Genomic DNA, 24,342 nt, shown 5'->3' with positions numbered 1-24,342 from the left:
CTCGGGTATCCATCCACCTTTTTGGTCTGGCAGGAAAAACAAGCACCACAGGTAACACCTAGGGGATGTAACTGTAGTAACTTGGATGATATACTGGCAATATTTTCCAGTACAGTGAGAGAATGATCCATCCCAGGATCAATGGCCTAAGTTACCAAGAAGTGCATCGTGGCAAAGCACCTCAGGGTGTCTGCCCCTGATTTTACCTTTTACCTCAGTGAAAAATCACTTTTCTTCCTAAACTTTGTTTCTCAGTCTTTTGAGATAAAGAATTTACTCTTTTTATCTTACCTCTAACTACAAAGTGGCATACCACAGTAAAAAGAAAGGAAATACTGCAGAATACATACAGTGGCATAAATACTGTAAGATGGATGTGAATATGATATAAATTGATTCCAGATTTCATCCTCTATTCTTACACAAATACTTTATAAATTAATGAATTCTTAATATACAACACCAATTAGTTATATGCTTTGGCTAACCGATGGTGTGTAATAATGATGGACAAATTTGCTGATCCACTGCCTCCAGAATTTGCAGTGACTCAATATGCTCCACTGCACTGTGAGGATTTTTATGCATACCATACCTACAACTAATTGAGAGTGTTAATTTATTGAGATATCAGCTTCATGATACATAAATGTGTATCAACATAAAGTAACAATTAAAGAATCTATTACTGGATACTGTGTAAGGAGTGGACCTTGTAAAACGCAGAAATGGCACATGGCTGGTAAAATTATATATATACAGTATATATATATATAAAGAGAGAGAGAGAGAGAGAGAGAGAGAGAGAGATACTGTATATATATATATATATATATATATATGAAAATTTTGTACTTTTGTAAGACTGGCTTACTATTATCTAATACCAGCCTGCATAATTATTTGTATACTGTACTGTATTTTCCAACTCCAATGTATGAAGCTGTGATAACCTTACTATGCAAAAGAAAGGTATAAAAACAAGAAAAAAATATTACATCAGCAGAGGTGAAATTAAGGAAAATCAGTAAGTTGGTGCTGTAATTCAGTTCTGTAATAAATATACTATAGACAATTTGTTGTATTATGATATTCACCCACTGGAGATCAAGATGGTAGCTCACATTTTCATAACCTTTAGAAAGCATCGAAAATGTATGCATTAATACAATAAATGAGTGGACCTGAAATATAATAATAAAATAGAACAAAATGGTACATGCAAATATATGTATATGGGTAATTTTCAAAACAAGGAAAATTAATATAAAAAGGGCTATATAAATCTTTGCTTTTAAAATCAGCAATCTTCAATTGATGGGGCATATGTGGGGTAATCCTTCACAGCTTTCCTCTTTCATTTTTCTAATCAGTGATCTTTAGTGCTGCAATAATGGCAAAGAAGGAAGTCCAGGTAAGATGAAAGGCAAAAGACACTGTAAGAAATCTGATAACTCTGTCATTGTGATTCTTAGTCTCCATTTAATCAATGATAAAATTATACGGCTGAATATTTGTATCTGTAAAATAAATTATGCAACTGAATGAATTACTATGATTTTGACTAACATAATCTTAAATGTACTCAGTGATAAGGCAAATGCCGTGGCAAGTTAAAAGCACTCAGAACCAAAATGACGAGTTGTCCTTTCTCACTTACTACAGTCTCAGTTAATCAGTTATAATCATAAACCAGCAAAAAATTGTCTCCATGCAAAAGGCTAAGATGGAGGGCCAAGCAGTATGTGATAGTGGCTGAGGCTTGCTTCTGTCACATTTCCAATGTAGACAGCTGTCACAGTCATGCTTCTCACTGAACAATAATGATGACATGATGCAGGTACTGCAATAATTTCCTGTTGATCTACTGTACTAAGCAACACTATGAACAGAATACCCTTGGCATGGGACAGAAATGCAATGCAATGGCTTTACAGTACTCACAGTAACCAAATGAAGTAAAAGTAAGGCAACTACTAGAATCCTTAAAACATATTCAACATATTGCTGCATATTCTAGGGTACTGTACATACTTAACAGCTACTTCAAACTGCTATATGAATGAAAACCAAAGCACATTAATATCCCACTACCAAATACTAAACAGGATTTAAAAAGGAATAGAAAGAAACTGCTCTGCCTGGCTACAAAAAGTAAAATCAACACTGAAGCTCATCCCAGACAGATGATGAGACAAAGAGAAAGAAAGGGAGGGGGGAAGGACAGGAAAGGGTGAGGCAGGGAGAAAAAGAGATCTTACCGGGAGTAGTGGTGGTGGGGGACTGGCGTGTGCTGCCGCCCGCTGTGCTGTCACCTAAGCCCATAAGCACCAGCCCAGATACAAGCCACGGGAGGGAGAGACATGGAGGGAGGAACATCACGTAGTAATGTGAAGGACAGCCATAGTAGGCAGGAAGAAGGAGAAAGAATTAAAGACGCATCCACCCTACCATGAAATACAAAGAATGCTTAAGCTCCTAACAGAATATACACCAACACCTCATGTAACATGTTACTCTGTAGCACAATTTTTTACAGTGCAGAAGGTAAAAATATGACTCTTCTACTAGAAATCTGCAAGTAACAACTATAACACCAGGCCATGTTATTATTCTTGGCTCGGGCCCAGCATGATGTCACTTTAATGAAGCGTAGTTGACATAATACTCCACATCACACCACTTTGGCCCTAACTTCATTACCATATCTTTTTATGCACAACCAGGCTTAGGTAATGAAGTGAAAAAACAATTGCTTGCCTAAAAGCATGTGTAATTCTGGTGCTCTGTGGAGCAGCTGTCATGGTAGCACACAGGCACCTCACACTGGTCAGGCTAAGGTAATGTGTAAAGGAATCCCCCTTTATCTGAAAGGGTTCTATGTCAAATAAAGTCCTTTTGAATAATGATTTTTCAGATACCATTGATGATACAGCATGGGTTCTATGGTACTACAGTATGAGGTCTGGCCATAAAGAAACTGAACTTTTTAAATAGCGCATCATTTCGTTGGCTTAGCGTGATCGCGACGGGAGCACTGTGTAACAACAACTTTGAGCTTTAACACTAACCACATCATGCCACATCACTTAGTCATTAAGGTACATGCACTTGAGTGAAAATGTGTTTAGTGCAACTGGCGATTTGCTGCAAGTTGAACTATTAAAGATCTTGAACAGCAATATGTTTCCAAGAAATTCTGTTTCAAATTGGGAAAAACTTTTACAAAGACTTTTCAAATGATGCAACAGTCTTATGGGGAGGATTGTTTGGGCTGTATGCTATGTCACAAATGGTTCCAGCAGTTCAAATTGTGAAGAATATCCACTAAAGATGACCTCAAATCTGGACAGCCTTCCATGCTAAACAACGATGATCATGTTGAGAAAGTGCATGCTGTGATCTGTGAAAATTTTTGCCTGACTGTCTGTGAAGTTTTTCAAGAAGTAGGCATCTGTAAAAGTTTGTGGCACATGATTTTAACCAAAAAGCTGAAGACTGTTACCCCAAAATTTGTGCCACGTCTTCTGACAGATAAGCAAAATGATAACCGTGTCACAGTCAGTCAGAAGCTGTTTGATTGTTCAAATGCTGATGAAAACTTTGTGAAAAATGTTATAACACGTGATAAAACATGAGTGTATGGCTACGATAGAAACAAAAAGGTATTCATTGCTGTGGGTTGGAACACTGTCACCATGATAAAAAAAAGCAGGTCAGAGTCACTCAAATGTGAAGGCAATATATATATATATTTTTAAGGGCATCATTCATCATGAGTTTGTTCCACTTTGTTAGGTAGTTAATAAAGTTTTAGCTGGATGTCCTGAAGTATTTGGGAGAGGCAGTGCAATGGATGAGGCCTGAGTTGTGGACAAACAAAACCTGGATGTTACACCATGACAGTGCACCTGCTCGTGCATCAATCCTTATCTGTAACATTTTGGCAAAGCACAAAACAACTCTTGTCTTCCAGCTGCCCTACTCTCTGGATTTGGTCCTGGTGGACCTTTTTTTTTTTTTTTTTTTTTTTTTCTCCCAAAGTTGAAATCCACTCTGAAAGTCACTGATTTTTTACAAGACGAAGAAAATTTGCTAAGTGCATTAAACACATATTCACTCAAGTCTGTGTACCTAAATGACTAAGTGACATGGCTGAAAGTCACCACTACACAGCACTCCCATTGTGATCACACTAAGCTGGATAATTGGTGTGCTATTTAAAAAGTTTGGTTTCTTTTTGAACAGACCTCGTATGTCAATTGGCCATTTTTGGTTACTCATGTGACTTTAATCAACCCCTCAAGTACATATCTAATCATAATATATCATTACACATTTACAGCAGCACAAAACATGCAGCAAATGTCACACAACAATCATTATACACTTACAGAGGCACAATACCTGCAACAGAAATAACACAACACTCCCCATGGAATGAGACTACAGTATTAACATAAGAATGCATGTAGGGAACTGTGTGACAGGAGAATCTATGGTGAGCAGGGTGGTGTTAAACAAATCTGCAAAACCTTGATAATCAGTGGATTAATTTAATGAAAAGTACAATAACTGCAAAAGAAATAAGACAACACTCATCAAACACTTACAGCAAAAATACCACAACACTATTCACAGAATGTGAGTATAAACTATGAACATATGTAGCGAGACGCATTACACGAAATATTAAGGTGGGTGATATGGTGAAAAACAAACTTTGACTATCAGGTAATTACCTTAGAGAAAAGTAAAAATACTGGTGCCTTGCCAATAAATTATATATTTTCTCAGACTTCCAACACAAAATACAGTATATCCATCCATCATCCAATCCTTCTTTGTGCCATCAGAAGTGTAGAGCCCCAAAGCTAGGCTACTCAGTCAAGACATTCAAAGTAAGGACAACTAGACTCACTTGCCCCTGAGTACCATTATGTGGGCAAGAAACTCAAACCACCCCTCTGATGGAAGCCCTTTCAGACCCCATTTGGTTACCACTCAGCACTGTATATACTTCCCTGGGCTACAAAAAAACAGTTTGTCACAGTATAGTGTGTGTGTGTGTGTGTGTGTGTGTGTGTGTGTGTGTGTGTGTGTGTGTGTGTGTGTGTGTGTGTGTGTGTGTGTGTGTTAACCCATGGAGATGAAATAAAGACCAGATGGAAAGAATATTTTGAAAGCCTGATGAATGGGAATACAGAGAGCAAAGAAGCTGTAATCAAGATTAGTTTTGGGGGTGTGCAGAGAAGGAATGCAGTGCTAGCAGACGTGACACTCACACAGGTGAAGAGTGCTGTGAAACAGCTGAAAAATGGGAAAGTAGCTGGGGTTGATAAGGTGTATGCAGAGATGCTTAAGTGTAGTGGAGAGATTGGAATGAAGTGCTTGTTGGAGATATGTAGGAAGGCATTGACGAGTGAAACTGTGCCTGCAGAATGGAAAAAGGTTGTGATTGTACCCGTATACAAAAATAAAGGTGAGCGAAGCGAGTGCAAGAATTACCGTGGCATAAGCTTACTGAGTGTGGTAGGGAAGGTATATGGAAGAATTATTATAAAGAAAGTAAGAGAGATTACAGAAGTCCTAGTGAGTGATGAACAGGGTGGCTTTAGGAGTGGCAGAGGATGTGTGGCTCAAATATTTGCAGTGAGATAGATAGCAGAGATGGCTTGTGGTAAGGACCATGAGGTGTTTATGGCATAATTGGATCTGGAAAAGCATACAACAAAATGGACAAAGAAGGATTGTGGAAAGTTATGCACATGTATGGTGTAGATGGTAGGCTGTTATGTGCCATCAGAAGTTTTTATGATGGTAGTTAAGCATGTGTAAGGGTTAATGGACATCTAAGTGAATGGTTCATGATCAGTGTGGGCGTGCAACAAGGTTGTGATGTCCCCATGGTCATTCAATATATAAATGGATAGCGTGATGAAAGAAATAAAAACTCGAGTAACGGAGGGAGGGATGACATTGGTAATGAACGGTGATGGATGGAATGTCTCAAATTTGTTGTATGTTGATGATGCAGTACTGCTTACAAGTACCGGACAAGAACTTAGTAGGCTGGTGAAGAGTTTTGCTGATGTCTGTCAGCATCGTGCCTTGAAAGTAAATGTAGAAAAGAGTAAAGTGATGGTTACTGAGAGAGAAGGTGACTCCCAGTGTGGTGTTACAGTGAAAGGAGAGACTGACATTCTTGAGCATTCAAATACCTGGGTACAGTGATAAAAAAGAGGAAAATGTGCAAAAGAAGTGGACAGCAGAGTAGCACAAGGAAGAAAAGTAACTGGTGCAATGAAGGCCTTGATAAGAAACAGAGACTTGAGTGCTGCAGCTGCACGAAGCTTGCATGAAGGAGTGTTAGTGCCAACTTTAACATATGGATGTGAGACTACGGTGTGACTTGAAAATGAAAAGACAAGAGTAAGAGCAGTGGAGATGGGACTGCTGAGGAATGTATGTGGAGCACAATGGGTGGATAGGATACGAAATAATGTGATTCGTGAAACATGTGGAGTGAGGAAGTCGGTGGACACCAAAATCGAAGACAGTGTACTGAGATGGTATGGTCAATTGGAAAGAATGGATAACAACAGAGTGGTGAAAAAGGTATACCTGAGCGAATCTGAAGGAGGGAGGTGGCAAGGTAGGCCAAGAAGATGGAAAGATATGGTGGATGAGTGTGTGAGGAAGAGAAGTTTGGAAGTCGGTGAGGCTAGGGAACTGACAAGAGATCGAGCTGGCTGGATGAATATTGTGACGAGAAGTGCATGATCAGGGACTTGGCACCCCTTTTTAACGTGGCAGCGTTTGGATTGACTCAATCGGATACATTTATGTGAAGCTACAGAACATGATGAATATTTTTGGCATATCTGATAGAGCCAGGATTCTGGGGGCTTGAATGATGAGTGAATGGAAGCGTGGCCCATTGGATTGAGCAAATTTGGACTGTCTGGACATTGCTACTCCTCACCCTGCCCTAGGGTGGGAAGGGAGGTCTGGGTGATGACGATGATGATACATATATATATATATATATAAAATATATATATATATACACTCAACCCTCGGCTATCACTCCCAATTGGTCCTGCTATGGCTGCGCTATAACCGAAACCGTGATAGCCAAATTGAAGAACTTATGGAAATAATTCTAATTGGTGCCATGATCTCAATTTTTACCCCTAAGATACCCATTTTGTACCACATATTAACATATAATAGTCCAAAAATGAGCATGTTTTATGATGTGATCATGATTCTTATAAATACCTCTCACAGTTGATTCACTGATGTTATATTTCTTCCCCACACTTCACTTGGTCTCTCCATTGTCTATAAGTTTCACATTTCCAGTTTATCTGCATAACTTAGGTTCTTCCTTTTCTTTATTTCCCTGCCAGGTGCCGTAGCATTATGTTGGGTGATGGTAGTGGGACAGGGAGGGGGTACGTTGGCCATGGTCATATCATAAAAAAGGTTATTGTTCTCTCTGTCACTGTTCACGGTCTGAGAGTGCGCACTTGAATGGTTTGGTGGGCAGGAGACTTGGTCGGGCGGCCAATCAGCGCTTGGCTGGCGCTGACGTCACACGACCAATCATGGAGTGAAGCTTTTTATTGGCTGAGCAGAGCACCGGAGCCCGGCCTTCCTGAAAATTTCGAGCATTTCCGGTGCGCGATAGCGAGATACGCTATAGCGGAACCCGTGAAAGCCAAGGGTTGAGTGTATATATATATATATATATATATATATATATATATGTATATACTGTATATATATACTGTATATATATATATATATAAATACACATGAAGTCTGTTCAAAAAGTATCCGACCTTAGGCTCTAAAAAAATAAATAGCTAACCTGCTGAGGTAGGATGCTAATCCCCCTCAAAGTAGGCCTCATCTGACTTGACATATGTAGCCCAGCTTTCTTTCCACTGCCTGAAACATTTTCAAAGTCAGTTTTTGTTATCTCCTGCACGTGCTTTGTTACATTCGTTTTGATCTCTTCTCTCGTCTCAAATTTGGAACTCTTCAGCAAAGTTTTGAAAAAAGGGAAACAACCAAAAGTTGTATGGGACCATATCTGGTGAGTAGGGAGCCTGCCAGACCTGCTGGATGTTGTACTTGGCCAAAAATTCCTGAATCTGTTGAGAATAATGGGCAGGGGTGTTGTCATGGTGCAGCTTCCAACCTGTTGTTTTCCAGAGGTCTGATCTCTTCCACCGAACTGCGTCACAAAGGCAATGGATAACATCAAGGTAGTAATGCTGCTGACAGTCTGACCTTCTGGTGTGTATATGTCGAAAAAAAATTGTCAACATGCGAGTGCATTTCACCCTGCTGCGGACCTGACATGCTTTTTTTGGCCGACGCAGCCCTTTTAGAGCAACTGTGCTTTGATTTCTAGGTTGCAACCATACACCCAAGTCTCATCTCCAGTGATGACAGTCATCAGAAAGTCTGGATCGCGATTTACACACTCCAACATGTCTTCAGCAATGTTCATCCAAGAGGAGATCATGGCGAATGCAATGAAGCACCTGCAGGAGATACCGAAAACTGACTTCGAAAAATGTCTCAGGCAAAGGAAAGAATGCTGAGCTATGTATGACAACTCAGAAGGGGCCTACTTTGAGAAGGATTGGTATCCTAGCTCAATAAGTTAGCTATTTATACTTTTAGAGCCTAAGGCCAGATACTTTCTGAACAAACCTTGTACACACACACACACACACACACACACACACACACACACACACACACAAGGTCTATCCAAAAAGAAACTGAACTTTTGAAATACAGTATCGCACCAACTAGCCAGAGTAGCATGATCACACTGGGAGTGCTATGTAGTGGAGACTGAGCTTTAGTCTAACACTGGCTGCATTATGTCATATGGCTTAGTCACTGAGGTATACGTGCTTAGGTGAACGTGTTTAGCACACTTGGCAAATTTTCTTCTATCTCTTCTATCATTTGAAATTGGTGACCTTTCAGGGTGAATCTCAACTTTGGGATAAAAAAATAGTCTACAGGGGCAACAGGTAAACTCTGGAACTGTCTCTCTCTGTCTGTACTTCCTACTTTCTATGATCTCCAGTCTTTCAAACGCAGTATGTTCAGGCATCTCAAAATGAACGGATCTTGAATTTGGCTCTCTCTTGTGTTGTTTTTGCTTTTTTCTTGGAAGGAACGGTTTGTGGGCTCCTGGCCTTTGGTTCCTTCTTTCTTGCATTTAAAAAAAAAAATCCAGAGAGTGGGGCAGCTTGGGGACAACAGTCATCTCATGCTTTGTCAAAAAGTCACAGATAAGGAGCGACACATGAGTAAGAGCACTGTCATGGTGCAGCATCCAGGTTTTATTTGTTCACAACTCAGGCCTCTTCCTTCACACTGCCTCCCTCAAATGATTCAGGACATCCAAGTAAAACTCTTTACTGACTGTCTGACCATGTGGAACAAACTCATGATGAATGACATACTGTACTTCCAATAAAAAACTACTTTCAACATCTTCACTAGTGAATGACTCTGATATATATACTTTTTATAGTCGCAGTGATGATGTTCCAACCCACTGCAATGACTGCCTTTTTGTTTCGACACTGTACCCATACACCCATGTTTCATCACTGATTATAACATTTTTCACAAACTTTTCATCACCATTTGAATGATCAAACAGCTTCTGACTGACTGTGACATGGTTCTCTTTTTGCTTATCTGTCAACACACATGGCACAATAATTTTGCAGCAACAGGATGACTCTTCAGTTTTTCAAAAAAATCATGTGGCACTTTCTTTTGCAGATACCTACTTCTTCAAAAACTCCACAGAAAGTCAGGCAATGATTTTCATGGATCACAGCATACATTTTCTCAAAAATGATCATCATCAATTGACATGGAAGGCCGGCCAGATTTGGGTTCGTCTTTGGTGGATGTTCTTCCCAATCTGAACCACTGGAACCACTTGTGACACTGTGTACGGCTCAAACCATCCTCTACATAAGCCTGTTGCAATATCTGAATGGTCTCTGTAAAAGTTTTTCCCAATTTCAAACAGAATTTCATGGAAACATACTGCTGTGCAAGATCCTTAATTGTTCAACTTGCAACAAACTCCCAAGTGCACTAAACACACATTTACTCAAGCACGTGTACCATAACGACTAAGTGACGTGGCATGATGCAGCTAGTGTTTGAGTAAAGCTCTAAGTTGCTGCCACACAGAGCTCCTGTTGCAATCACGTTATGCCAGCTAGCTATTGCACTGTTGAAAAAGTTTGGTTTCTTTATGGACAGTGTGTGTATTTACCTAATTGTATTTACCTAATTGTGATATACAGAACATGAGCTACGCTCGTGGGGGCCCGTCTCAGTTTCTCAGTAAGTCAAATTTTAGCTTTAAACTCGTTTAAGTTTTTAGACTGGATGATCTCTTTGTCCAGGCTATTCCACAGGTCTATACATCTATAAGGAAAACTATATTTCTTGATATCCTTCAAGAAGCTTGGCTTCTTCAGTTTCATTCCATGTCCTCTTGTTACTCTCTTATCCCATAAAAACAGATCTTTTTTGTCAATTTCATCTACTCCCATCATGGTCTTGTCTTGAACACTGCAATCATGTCACCTCTCTTTCTCCTTTCCTCTATGGAAGGCAAATCCAGCTTTTCCAGTCTCTCTCTGTACAACAGATCTGCCAGACTGTGGACCATTTTGGCTGCTGTTCTTTGTATTCTCTCAATCTTGTTTATATCTTTCTTTTTGTGTGGGGACCACACTACTGCTGCATATTCTAACCTGGGGCAGATCATGGCCACTATCAATTTTTTCATCATCTCATCATCCATATAATGAAAAGTTACTCTTATATTAGTCAGGAGTTTAAACATCTCTCTAACTGTCTTGTTAATGTGTTTTTTGGTGACAAACTGTCCTGGACCATCACTCCCAAATCTTTCTCTTCTCTCGCTTTTGTGATTTGTTCATTACCCATCAAATAATTCAGTGATGGCCTCTTGGTACTTTTACCCATTTCCAATATTTTACATTTCTTTGCATTGAATTTCATTTCCCATATCCGGCTCTAATCGTGTATCCTATCCAGATCCTCCTGCAGCATTTTACAATCCTCCTCAACCTCTACCTTCCCCAAGATCTTTGCATCATTAGCAAACAGACTTGCATAACTGTTCACTCCATCTACCATATCATTTACATAAATCAGGAACATTACTGGCGCCAACACCGAGCCCTGTGGGACTCCACTTGTTACTTCCCTCCATCCAGACATCTTATCCTTTATTACTGTCCTCATTTGCCTGTCTCTCAAAAAGTCTCTCATCCATTCCAGGAGGTTCCCCTTCAGTCCTCCTGTATGCTCTAGTTTCCACATTAATTTCTTACAGGGTACCTTGTTGAAGGCCTTCTCCAAATCTAAATACACACAATCCACCCAGCCATTTCTCTCCTGTAGCATGTCCATCACTCTTGAGTAAAAACTCAACAAGTTGGAAACACATGACCTTCCACTTCTGAATCTAAACTGACTATCAGCCAAAATATTCATCTCTTCCAGATATTTTATCCGTCTATCTTTCAGAATTCTCTCACACAATTTTGCAACCATGCTGGTTAGGGACACTGGTCGTATAATTCAGGGGTTCTTTCCTGTTTCCTCCCTTATAAATTGGTATCACATTTGCCCTCTTCCATTCTTGAGGCACTTTCCCCTCTTCCAGAGAACACATAATTAAACTGTGAATCTTATCCACCAGTTGTTCTCTGCATTCCTTCGGTACCCAATTAGAGATTCCATCTGGTCCTGGGGCTTTCCTTACATCTTGAGTTTCCAGCAATTTATACACTTCCTGTACTTCCACTTTTATATCTTTTATCACTACATTTCTAGTCACTCCCTCCCCTTCCACAAACTCCTTTTCATTGGTGAAAACTGATTGGAAACATTTGTTCATTATTTCTGCATGCATTGCCACATCTTTATAGACCTCTCCTTCTACTTTCAGTTTGGTGATTCCTTCCTTTTGTTTCAGTTTTTCATTGGCAAATCTATAAAACAGTTTGAGTTCATCCTTACATTTGTTTATTATACCTTTTTCAAAATTCCTTTCTTCCTCTCTACGTATTCTTGTGTATTCATTTCTAGTTTTTATATTCTTCCTTTATTCTGTTGTTACCTCTCTTTCTCCAATTGTTCCACACCATGTCTTTCTCTACTTTTGCTATCATACACTTTCTATTAAACCACTCCTTTTCCCTGTTTTCTTTCCCCCTTTCTCTTGGCACAAATTTTTCCACTCCCTAATTATAAAGGCCTAGAAAAATATCCCACTTCCTCTGTATCTCTCTTGTTTCTCTGAATTTTCTCCAATCTGCATTTTTGAAAAATTTTCTCAATCCTGTAAAGTTTGCTTTCCCAAAGTTGTATCTTCCCTGTCTATAAAGCTCGTCTCGGCTCCATGTTCCCTGTTATCATCTAACAATGACCATATGATCACTTTTTCCAGTATGACACAGATATTTCAATGGGGTTCTTTGGTAAACAGTAAATCTACTTTTGCTGGTGTGTCCTCACCTCGGAACCGTGTCTCTTCTTTGACCCATTGCGTCATCATATTGTTCATTGTTATATTTAATAATATAGTGCCCCATGAATCTTCGCTGCCTCCTGAGTCCCCTTACTCCCAGTTCACCTCTTCACAATTGAAGTCATCCATTAAAATTATATTGTTGTTTTTCTCAGTCATTTTCTGTATGTGTGTGTGTGTGTGTGTGTGTGTGTGTGTGTGTGTGTGTGTGTGTGTGTGTGTGTGTGTGTGTGTGTGTGTGTGTGTGTGTGTGTGTGTCTTTACAAAGATGTACTGTATTTACCTAGTTGTGATATACAGTAAAACCTCAATATAACGGACTTCAATAGACTGGAATTCGCTTTTATTGGAATCGAGAAGCTACCTGACTAAATTCCTATATATCAGAAAAAGTCTGATAAAGCTAGAAGCAGTCCAGACTGCCTGACCACTTCAGCTATGTTCACCACAATAAGGCAAATAAAAGACATGTTTGTCAGTGTATAGTACAGTATTATTATATATATTATACTATATGACTGATGTAGTGAAGTTATAACACAGTAGAGTAACGCAATGATAGTCAAAACAGTTTAAAAACCATTCATGCTATCTGGACTAATGTCTGATATGTCGGAAAAAGTCCGAGATAGCAGGGGGAAGTCCGGATGTCACTTTTATCAGAATTTCAAATTTTTCAGAGTGGCTTGGACCCCAATTAGTCCGTTATAGTGAGGTCTTACTGTACAGGAAATGTGCTACGCTCATGGGGTCCCATCTCTGCTCCTCGATAAGTCAAAATCTGCTTTGAACTCGTTTACATTTATAGACTGGATGATTACTCTGTCCAGGCTATTCCACACGTCTATACACCTACATGGAAAACTATATTTCTTGATGTCCTTCAAGCAACTTGACTTTTTAAGTTTCATTCTGTGTCCTCTTGTTACACTCCCACCCAATACAAACAGATCTTCTCTGTCAATTGTTTTCTTTTACTCCCATCCTGGCCCTGAACACTGCAATCATGTCGCCCCTCTCTCTCCTTTCTTCTAAGGACTGCAGGTCTAGTTTTTCCAGCCTTTCCCTATATGACAGATCTGCCAGGCTAGGGACCATCTTGGTTGCTGTTCTTTGTATTCTCTCGATCTTGTGTATATCTTTCTTTTTATGTGGGGACCTCATTAATGCCACATATTCCAAGCTGGGGCAGATCATGGCTACTATCAATTTTTTCATCATCTCATCCACATAATGAAATACTACTCTTACATTAGTCAAGAGATTATGCATCGCTCTAATTATCTTGTTAATGTGTTTTTCATGTGACAAAGTATCCTGGACCAGCACTCGTAAGTCCCTCTCTTCTCTTACTTTTGTGACAGGTTCATTACCAATCAAATACTTCAGTGATGGTCTCTTGGTACTTTTATCTATCTATCTATCTATCTATCTATTGCCAGATGCCTCAATCCCGTAAGAGGTGGCCACAAACAGATATCCTTCATGATGCCCTGTCCCTCGCCATTTCACTGCCCTGCTCCCAGCTCACATCCCTCCCTCTCATATACTTCTCCACTCCATCCCTCAATTTCATCCTTGGCTTCCCCCTCCCACTCCCCCCCTTCACCTCACTCACATACACTCTCCTCATCAGTCTCTCACTCTCCATTCTCTCCACATGGCCAAACCACCTCAATGTGCTTCTTCTAATGCTTTCTATCATATCCACATCCACACCAAAATGCTCCTTCACTTACCCATTTGTCAGTCTGTCTCTCCATGTGACTCCACATGCTCCTCTCTAATAACCCATTTCCACTGCTCTCACTCTTGACTTGTGTCCCTCCAGCATGGTCCAACATTTACTTCCATATGTTAGAGTTGGTGTCACAATAATGTCATGGAGTAACTTTTTCACTTCCATGCTCACTTCCCTGTTTCTTATCACTGCTTTCAAGGAACCAGCAACCTTTCATCCTTGTTGTACTCTTAAAGAACTTAATCCTCTAAACTTCCATCCTTACTCATCACACTACCCAAGTACTTAAACGAACTCACATCTTCTGTTTCCTCCTCATCCAACCTCACTGCACATTCACTGACTTCATTTCTCTTGAAGACCATAACTTTACTCTTCCCTACATTCATTCTTAGATTCCATTTCTTACACACACTCCCAAACTCATCCACAAAGCCTTGCAGCTCCCCTTTGTCTTCACTTAACAACACAGTCTCATTTGCAAACAACAGCACAGGGAGTTTCCAAACACTGCCCTCTCTCATTAGGACCGCTCCAACATCCACTGCCATACCTTATCTCCTTTATAACCCCACCCATATACAGACTGAACAACCAAGGAGATATGACACATCTTTGTTTCAATCCAATCTTCAAATGGAAAAATTCACTCAATTCACTATCCACACGCACTGCAGCCTTAGCACCCTCATACAGACTCTTCACGGTATTCAACAACTTCCTATTTATTCCATATATTCTTAATTATTTCCACAATCTTTGTCTATCTGCCATGTAATATGCTTTCTCCAAATCCATGAAGGCCACATACAACTTCTTTCCCCTCTCTAGAAACTCTTCTGCTAAAGACCTAAGAATGAATATCTGATCTACACAACCTCCTCCGTTCCTAAAACCTCCCTGTTCTTCTCCAACTAATTCCTCTGTAATTTCCCTAACTCTGTCAATAAGTATCCTACCATATACTATTCCTATTACAATAAAAAGACAAATGCCCCTATGACTACCACACATTTCTTTTTCCCCGCTTTTCCTTTGTGAAGGGGAATAATTATACCTGACTTCCAATCCTCCGGGACTCTACCTTCCCCCCAGGCCAAACTGCACATCTTCCAAATCCATTCTACTACAATCTCTCCCCCATGCTTCATCATTTCACCACACACTCCATCAATTCCTGGGGCTTTCTCCATTTTGACATTCTTCATTGCATCCACAACTTCCATCTTATTGATTTCTTCCTCTCTTCTCACCTCCCTCCATCTCCCAGCCATTCCCCAGCCACTTATACTCACATTACTTTCATTCTCTATGTTCAATAATTCCTTAAATTGTTCTCGCCATCTGCTCACTTTTTCTCCCTTCTCCACCAGTAATCTTCCATTTTTATCTTTCACTCCCTGACTAACTTCTTTGACACCCTGTCTAACTCCCTTTACCTCTTTCCAGAACATTTTCTTACATTCCCTCCACTTTACACTCAAATTCCTTCCAAATTCCTCATACACTCTCTTCTTAGTCTCTTACTAATCTTTTCACCTCTCTCTTCCTCTCTACATATATTTCTCTCTTCCATCTCTCAACTTCTTTCACACCCCTGTTTCTCATCCACTCATTGTATTCTTTCTTCTTTTGCGCCACAGCCTGTCTCACCTCTTCATTCCACCATGCTGTTTCTTGCATCCCTTTTCATCTTCTCTTCATCCTACAACCACCTCACTTGCTGTACAGATTTCTTCTGTGGATATCCTGCACACACATTCCATATCCCCCCTCCGCTCCAATCCATATTTACCAAATCACCCCTCCACTTCTCTCTTATATTCTGCCATTTTTCCATTCTCTTGTAACCTTTCCACCCTCCTTGTATGAACTACTTCCTCCTGTCCTTCCCTTCTTCTATTCTTCCACTTCATTTGAACCTTGATTCTCACCACCACTTCCCCAATCTATATATGCTCTTGCATCCATTAAATACCTTCTCATCCTATCACCCACACATACATAATCAGTCATTGGCTTCTGTTCATTCAGTTCACCATCCACCTTTTTCATCACTCTCCACATATACCTGAGGAACGTTTGTGCCTGAAGAGGGTATTGGTTATTACCAACCCCTCCCAGCAAATATGTCCACTAAAGCACTGCCATTCTCATCCAGTTCAGCAGGCACACCCCACTCACCAACTACTCCATCCATCTTCACATTCCCTACTTTTCCATTCATATCTCCAATCAAAAACACTCTCTCATTCCTTTCAAACTTTTCCATGCAAGCTTTCACATTTGTCCAGAACTCTTCTCTCACTCTGCTTGCACAATCTTGTGCTGGCAAATACACACACACACAATTGCCCACATTTGTAGTCCAACTTTCAATCATACCCAAACAATCATTGGGCCAACTGATCCATACTCTTTCATATTCTCCTTCCATCTCTTGCACACAACAACACACACTCCTCCTTTTGCCCTCTCATTCTCACCCACTCCCGCACATATACCCCATCCATACTCCCATTCTCTCACACTCTCACTTCTCCATTTAGTTTCAGTTATCCACATACATCCACTTTTGCACCCTCAAGCACCTGGACAATCTCTCTCTCTTTCACCTCATCATTTGCACCCCTTACATTCCATGTCGCAATCCGTACCACGTCCTTTGTTCGGTCCTTAGTTGTCACCTGTTGGTCAGTCCTGGTATGAGGCTTCTTGTTCGTATTTTTAGTGGTTGTTTTCCATGGAGGGGCACTAACCTTCCGCTAACCCACTGGTTGTCACACAGGGGTCAAGTGTTGGTTGGTTATGAGCTTACCACCCAGCGTTGTAAATGATTTCCTGGTTTACAGGAAATATTTCCTATATTTTAAATTTTTTTGCACTGAATTTCATTTCCCACATCCGACTCCAATCATAAATCCTATCCAGGTCCTCCTGCAGCATTTTACAGTCTTCATCAACTTCTACTCTCCTCATGATTGTGTTGTCAGCAAACAGACCTGCATAACTGTTCATTCCATCCACCATATCGTTTACATAAATCAGGAACATTACGGACGCTAACACCGAGCCCTGTGAGACTCCACTTGTTACTTCCCTCCATCTAGACATCCTGTCTTTTATTATTGTCCTCATCTGTCTGTTTCCCACGAAGTCTCTCATCCACTCTAAGAAATTCCCCTTCAGTCCTCCTATTTGTTCCAATTTCCACATTAGTCACTTGTGGGGTACCTTGTCAAAGGTTTTCTCCAAATCTAAATACACAAGATCCACCAAACTATATCTCTCCTGTAGAACGTCCTTGAGTTGAAGCTCAACAAGTTAGACACACGACCTTCCACTTCTAAATCCAAACAGCCTTTCTGCCAAAATGTCCATTTCCTCCAGACATTTTATCCATCTGTCTTTCAGGATTCTCTTGCACAGTTTTGCATCCAAGCTGATCAGGGACACCGGTCTGTAATTCAGGGGTACTCCCTTGTTTCCTCCTTTATAAACTGGTACCACACTGGCCCTCTCCCATTCCTGAAACACTTTCCCTTCTTCCAGAAAACACACGATTAAACTGTGAATCTTATCCACAGGTTGTTCTCTGCATTCCTTTAGTGTCCAGTTAGAAAGCCTGTCTGGTCCTGGGGTCTTCCTCACATCTTGAGTTTCCCGTAATTTGTATACTTCTTGCACTTCAACCTTTACATCTTTTAACCCTACATTTCTAGTCACTCCCTCCTCCTCCACAAAATCACTTTCTCTAGTGAAGACTGATTGAAAGCATTTGTTCATTACTTCAGCTTGCATCACTGCATCTTTATAGACATTTCCTTCTACTTTCAGCTTATTGATTCCTTCCTTTTGTTTCAATTTGCCATTAACAAAACTGTAAAATAATTTAGGTTCTTCCTTACATTTATCAACTATACCTTTTTCGAAGTTTCTTTCTTCCTTCCTCTCTACGTATTCTTGTATATTCATTACCATTTTTTTAATATTCTTCCTTTGTTCTATCATTATTTCTCTTTACTTGTTAAATGCCTTATCCTTTTCTTTTTTTATTGCTATCATACACCTTTTGTTGAACCAGTCATTTCTCCAGGCCTCTTTCCCACTAATTTTTTGCACATACTTTTCCACACTCATATTATAGAAGTCTAGAAATATATCCCACTTCTGTATCTCTCTTGTTTCCCAGAATTTTCCTCAATCTGCATCTTCAAAAAATTTCCTCAATACTGTAAAGTTTGCTTTTCCAAAGCTGTATCTTCCATGTCTGTATAGTTCACCTCTTGCCTCTCCAATTACTTCTATTGTCTGGAACTCTGTCACTACATGATCACTTTTTCCTAAAGGACACAGATATTTCAGAGATTCAATTGCATCAAGTTCTTTGGTTAGAATTAAATCTAGTCTTGCTGGTGTGTCATCCCCCCCAAATCTTGTCTCTTGTCTGACCCACTGGGTCATTACATTATCCATTGCTATATTTAATAGTATACTGCCCCACGAATCTTCATTACTTCATGAGTTCCACTCTTCCCAGTTTACCTCTTTACTAATGAAGTCCCCCATCAGAATTATGTTGTTACTTTTCTCAGTCACTTTCTGTAGGTATCTAACCAAGCTGCCTACATGGACTTGGAGAAAGCATAGACAGAGTAGACAGGCAAGGTATGCGGAAGGTATTAAGAATATATGGAGTGGATGAGAAATTGTTGAGTGCTGTGAAGAGTATGTACAAAGGAGCTACAGCTACAGTGCGAGTGGATGGTGAGCTGAGTGAGTTCATTGATCTAAATATGGGACTGAAACAGGGATGTGTGATGTCTCCATGGCTGTTTAATATATTCACGGATGGGGTTGTAAAGGCAAGTTAGGGCAGTGGACATGGGGGAGGCTCTAATGAATGAGGGTGAGGTGTGGAAGATTCTGGTGTTGCTGTTTGCTGATGATACAGTATTGTTGAGTGAAGATGAATGGGAGTTGCAAGGTTCGGTGAATGAATCTGGGACAGTATGTAAGAAGAGGAATCTGAAACTTAATGTAAACAAGAGTAAAATTATAGTGTATGAGAGGAATGAAGTCACAGAATGCACAGTGAGGTTGGATGGTGAGCTGAGTGAGTTCATTGATCTAAATATGGGACTGAAACAGGGATGTGTGATGTCTCCATGGCTGTTTAATATATTCACGGATGGGGTTGTAAAGGCAAGTTAGGGCAGTGGACATGGGGGAGGCTCTAATGAATGAGGGTGAGGTGTGGAAGATTCTGGTGTTGCTGTTTGCTGATGATACAGTATTGTTGAGTGAAGATGAATGGGAGTTGCAAGGTTCGGTGAATGAATCTGGGACAGTATGTAAGAAGAGGAATCTGAAACTTAATGTAAACAAGAGTAAAGTTATAGTGTATGAGAGGAATGAAGTCACAGAATGCACAGTGAGGTTGGATGGTGAGGATATGGAGAACATGAGTGCATTCAAGTGCTTGGGTAGTGTGATGAGTAAGGATGGAAGTTCTGGGGATGAAGTGCTTCAAAGGGTACAGCAGGGAAGGAAGGGTGTTGGTTCACTGAAACCAGTGATAAGAAATAGGGAGATGAGTATGGAAGTTAAGAAGTCACTGCATGATAGTACTATGATCCCTCCCCTGACATATGGAAGTGAGGCGTGAACCTTGCTAGTGGGGAACAAGTCAAGAGTGAGAGCAGTGGAAATGAGTATGGAGCATGTGGAGTGACATGGAGGGACAGGTTGACGAATGAAGAAGTGCAAGAACGTTGTGGGGTGGATGTGGATGTGATTGAGAAAATTAGGAGAAATAAAATGAGGTGGTTTGGACATGTGGAGAGAATGGAGAATGAAAGACTGACTAAGAGGGTGTATGTAGGTGAAGTGGAGGGAGGAAGAGGGAGGGGGAGACCGAGGATGAGGTGGAGGAAAAGTTGAAAGGTATACGAGGGAGCAGGGAGTGAACTGGGGGGAGGGCAGTCAAATGGTGGGTGACAGAGCAACTAGAGGCATTTTGTCTGCAGCCACCCTTTGCAGGATTAGGGTGTCGGGCTATAGGTAGATAGATCTAACCATGTCCGACAACATCTCTTGGTATTACTTCTCATTCCATGCCCTTGTCTTGGGAGGGACATATGCTACTACAATGTCTCTTTTGCCTTTCCCTCTGGTTTCATTACCATGTTTATCACTTCAGCCATACCTTCTCCCAGTTCTACACTATCCACATTTAGGCTATTTTTCACTGCTATCATCACTCCTCCTCCCGTTTTTTCTTTTCTATCTCTTCTCCATTGTTTGTATTTCCCATTTTCTATTTGGATTTCAACATTCTCTCTTTGCTTGGACTCTAAGAAGCACATAATGTCTGGTTCATTTACCCTCAAGACATCATCTATTTCTAGCCTTGCTGAGATTAGACATCTACATTAGCATATGCCAATTTCAGTCTTTTTGCTTTGTTTTTATTCTGTCCTTCTCTCTCCCTCTCTGCTTCAGTACCACTTCTTCAATTTCTGATGCATAACTCTCCAACAGAACTCTGCCTTCTCTTCCTCTGTTCTCTGGTCTTTTTTTCCTTTGCTTCCTTAACAAGTTCCTTTCTTTTAGCTCTCTCTTCCTTATTTGCATCTCCCCTTATCCAGATATTTTTGAATCCTTCCTTATCTGCTAATTTCCAAGTTTTGTTGATTATTTAATTTACTGTGACCTGAGATTGAAATTTTACTCTGAGTGGTCTTGCCCCTCCCTTCACATATTTTCCCAGCCTAAACACTTCTTCAATCTCCTCTTGGGCTTTGTCATTTCCTTCCATAACAATCGACACTATTTCTTTTGCCCTTCTAAGTTCTTCCCCTACTGTTTCTGACTTCACTGACATTGGTTTTTCTTTGAAACCTGAGATAATCATGCATTTTTTCTTGTCTGTTGCATCGCTGACAAGTGATTCTTTATTTTTTAGTACCTTCACCACTTCCTTCTTCACCTTTGCCTGGTTTTCCTTTCTCTGTTGTTCTAAAATCTCCTAAGACTTATTTTGTCTTACTGTTGAGTTTTTTCCACCCCTTACGGTGTTCTTGGATTTCCTTGAAGTGTTCCTCGTGCATCTTAGTTTTAGATTCATACTCATCAAGTTTACATTTCATCTTGTCCCTTTCCTCCTCCAGCCTCTTATTTTCCCATTCAAGCTGTTTTATTTCACTTGTGGCTGTTTCATTACCTGCTTCAAATTAAGACACCTTTCTCCCCTGGTCAACACTGCACGAGCTGATGCTCTGTAACCTATTTCTCAGCTCTTTTATCTCCCTCTCCTGTTCCGAGGTTCGTTCTTGTAATTCGCTAATTATTGCCCATACCTGTTTTAATTCCTGGGCATTCTTCTCAGCAATGTTCTCCACGTTTGTTACTCTTGTTTGGTTCAGTTTGATACTTCTGTTGCTTTGGTCATTACTGAAGAACCCTGCGAACTCACTATCACTGAATGTAAACAATGAACCGCTTCTCTCCAGCATGGAGCAATTGTACAAAATTTAAAACCGTCACTGTGTTTTACTCTTATCTGCCCGACATCTTTAGCTTATTTTCACTCAAATGAGATGGGCCCACCACCCTTGCATTCAATTTATACATTCACAATAGGCATTCCTTTTTGCTGCCAATTTTGCGTTATTTCCCTACAATCTGCATGGAGCTCTGCCTCTGATGACGTCCTGTGTGTGTGTGTGTGTATTTACCTATTTGTAGTATACAGGAATTGAGCAATGCTCGTGTTGTCCTGTCTCCATATCCACATTTATCAAGTCCTTTACACACATCAATGTTTTTCTCATGCACCACCTCTTCATCTAAGTCGTTCCAAATATTTAAGTATTTACCTAATAAACCTAATTGTGATATACACGGAATGTACTATGCTCGTGGGTTTCCGTCGCTGTTTCTCAATAAGTCAAATTTAGCTTTAAACTCATTTAAGTTTTTAGACAGGACGATCTCTTTGTCCAGGCTATTCCATAAGTCTATATTTCTGTAAGGAAAGCTATATTTCTTGATATCCTTCAAGCAGCCTGACTTTTTCAATTTCATTCCGTGTCCTCTTGTTGCTCTCTTATCCCATACAAACAGATCTTCTTTGTCAATTTTATCTACTCCCACCATGGTCCTGAACACTGCAATCATGTCTCCCCTCTTTCTCCTTTCCTCTAAGGAAGGCATATCCAGCTTTTCCAGCCTCTCTCTATATGACAGGTCTGCCAGACTGGAGACCATCTTGGTTGCTGTTCTTTGTATTCTCTCAATCTTGTTTATATGTTTCTTTTTGTGTGGGGACCACACTACCGCTGCATATTCTAACCTGGGGCGAATCATGGCCACTATCAATTTTTTCATCATCTCATCATCCATATAATGAAATGCTACTCTTATGTTAGTCACGAGTTTATAAGTCTCTCCAACCATCTTGTTAATGTGCTTTTCTGGTGACAAACTATCTTGGACCAGCACTCCCAAATCTTTCTCTTCTCTCATTTTTGTGATTAATTCATTACCCAACAAATAATTCAGTGATGGCCTCCTGGTACTTTTACCCATTTCCAATATTTTACATTTCTTTACATTAAATTTCATTTCCCACGTCCGGCTCCAATAGTGTATCCTATCCAAATCCTCCTGCAGTATTTTACAATCCTCCTCAACCTCTACCTTCCTCAAGATCTTTACATCATCAGCAAACAGACTTGCATAACTATTCACTCCATCTACCATATCATTTATGTAAATCAGGAACCTTACTGGTGCCAACACCGAGCCTTGAGGGACTCCACTTGTTACTTCCCTCCATCCAGACATCTTATCCTTTATTACTGTCCTCATTTGTCTGTCTCTCAAAAGGTCTCTCATCCATTCCAGATATTTCCCCTTCAGTCCTCCTATATATTCTAGTTTCCACATTAGTCTCTTATGAGGTACCTTGTCAAAGGCCTTCTCTAAGTCTAAGTACACACAATCCACCCAACCATCTCTTTCTTGTACCACGTCAATCGCTCTTGAGTAAAAGCTCAACAAGTTAGAAACACATGACCTTCCACTTCTAAATCCAAACTGGCATTCAGCCAAAATATTCATCTCTTCCAGATATTTTATCCATCTGTCTTTCAGGATTCTCTCACACAATTTTGCGACCATGCTGGTTAGAGACACTGGTCTATAATTCAGAGGTTCTTCCCTGTTTCCTCCCTTGTAAATTGGTACCACATTTTACCTCTTCCATTCTTGTGGCATTTTCCCCTCTTCCAGTGAGCATACGATTAAACTGTGAATTTTATCCGCCAGTTCTCTGCATTCCTTCAGTACCCAATTAGAAATTCCATCAGGTCCTGGGGCTTTCCTTACATCTTGAGTTTGCAGTAATTTATACACTTCCTGTACCTCCACTTTTATATCTTTTATCACCAGAACATTTTGAATCACTCCCTCCCCTTCCACAAGCTCCTTTTCTTTAGTGAAAACTGACTGGAAACGTTTGTTCATTATTTCTGCTTGCATTGCCGCATCCTTATAGACCCCTCCTTCTACTTTCAGTTTGGTGATTCCTTCCTTTTGTTTCAGTTTGCCATTAACAAATCTATAAAACAGTTTGGGTTCATCCTTGCATTTGTCTATTATACCTTTTTCAATATTCATTTCTTCTTCTCTACGTATTCTTGTGTATTCATTTCTTGTTCTTTTATATTCTTCCTTTGTTCTGTTGTTACCTCTCTTTCTCCAATTGTTCCACGCCTTATCTCTCTCTTTTTTTGCTATCATACACCTTCTATTAAACCACTCCTTTTTCCTGTTTTCTTTCCCTCTTACTCTTGGTACAAATTTTTCCACTCCCAAATTATAGAGGTCTAGAAAGATATCCCACTTCCTCTGTATCTCTCTTGTTTCTCTGAATTTTCTCCAATCCGCATTTTCAAAAAAG

At 40.1% G+C, this 24,342-nt stretch overlaps 1 protein-coding gene across 1 annotated transcript in view; it reads right to left on the bottom strand.

Annotated features, from left to right (window-relative positions):
• The window catches only part of LOC145399138 (protein turtle homolog B-like), a 348,093-nt gene that overhangs the window by 162,505 nt on the left and 161,246 nt on the right, over positions 1-24,342 (bottom strand). Inside the window, exon 11 of the mRNA XM_080271876.1 lies at positions 2,262-2,315. Coding sequence (XP_080128002.1) covers positions 2,262-2,315 — 54 coding nt within the window. The remainder of the gene's footprint in view (positions 1-2,261; positions 2,316-24,342) is intronic.

The sequence above is a fragment of the Coenobita brevimanus genome, chromosome 47 (assembly GCF_032717465.1).
Source record: "Coenobita brevimanus isolate Jiangsu-jjx chromosome 47, ASM3271746v2, whole genome shotgun sequence".
Lineage (NCBI taxonomy): Eukaryota > Metazoa > Arthropoda > Malacostraca > Decapoda > Coenobitidae > Coenobita > Coenobita brevimanus.
The sequence above is the reverse complement of the archived record's forward strand: the minus strand, read 5'-3'. Positions and strand labels throughout refer to the sequence as shown.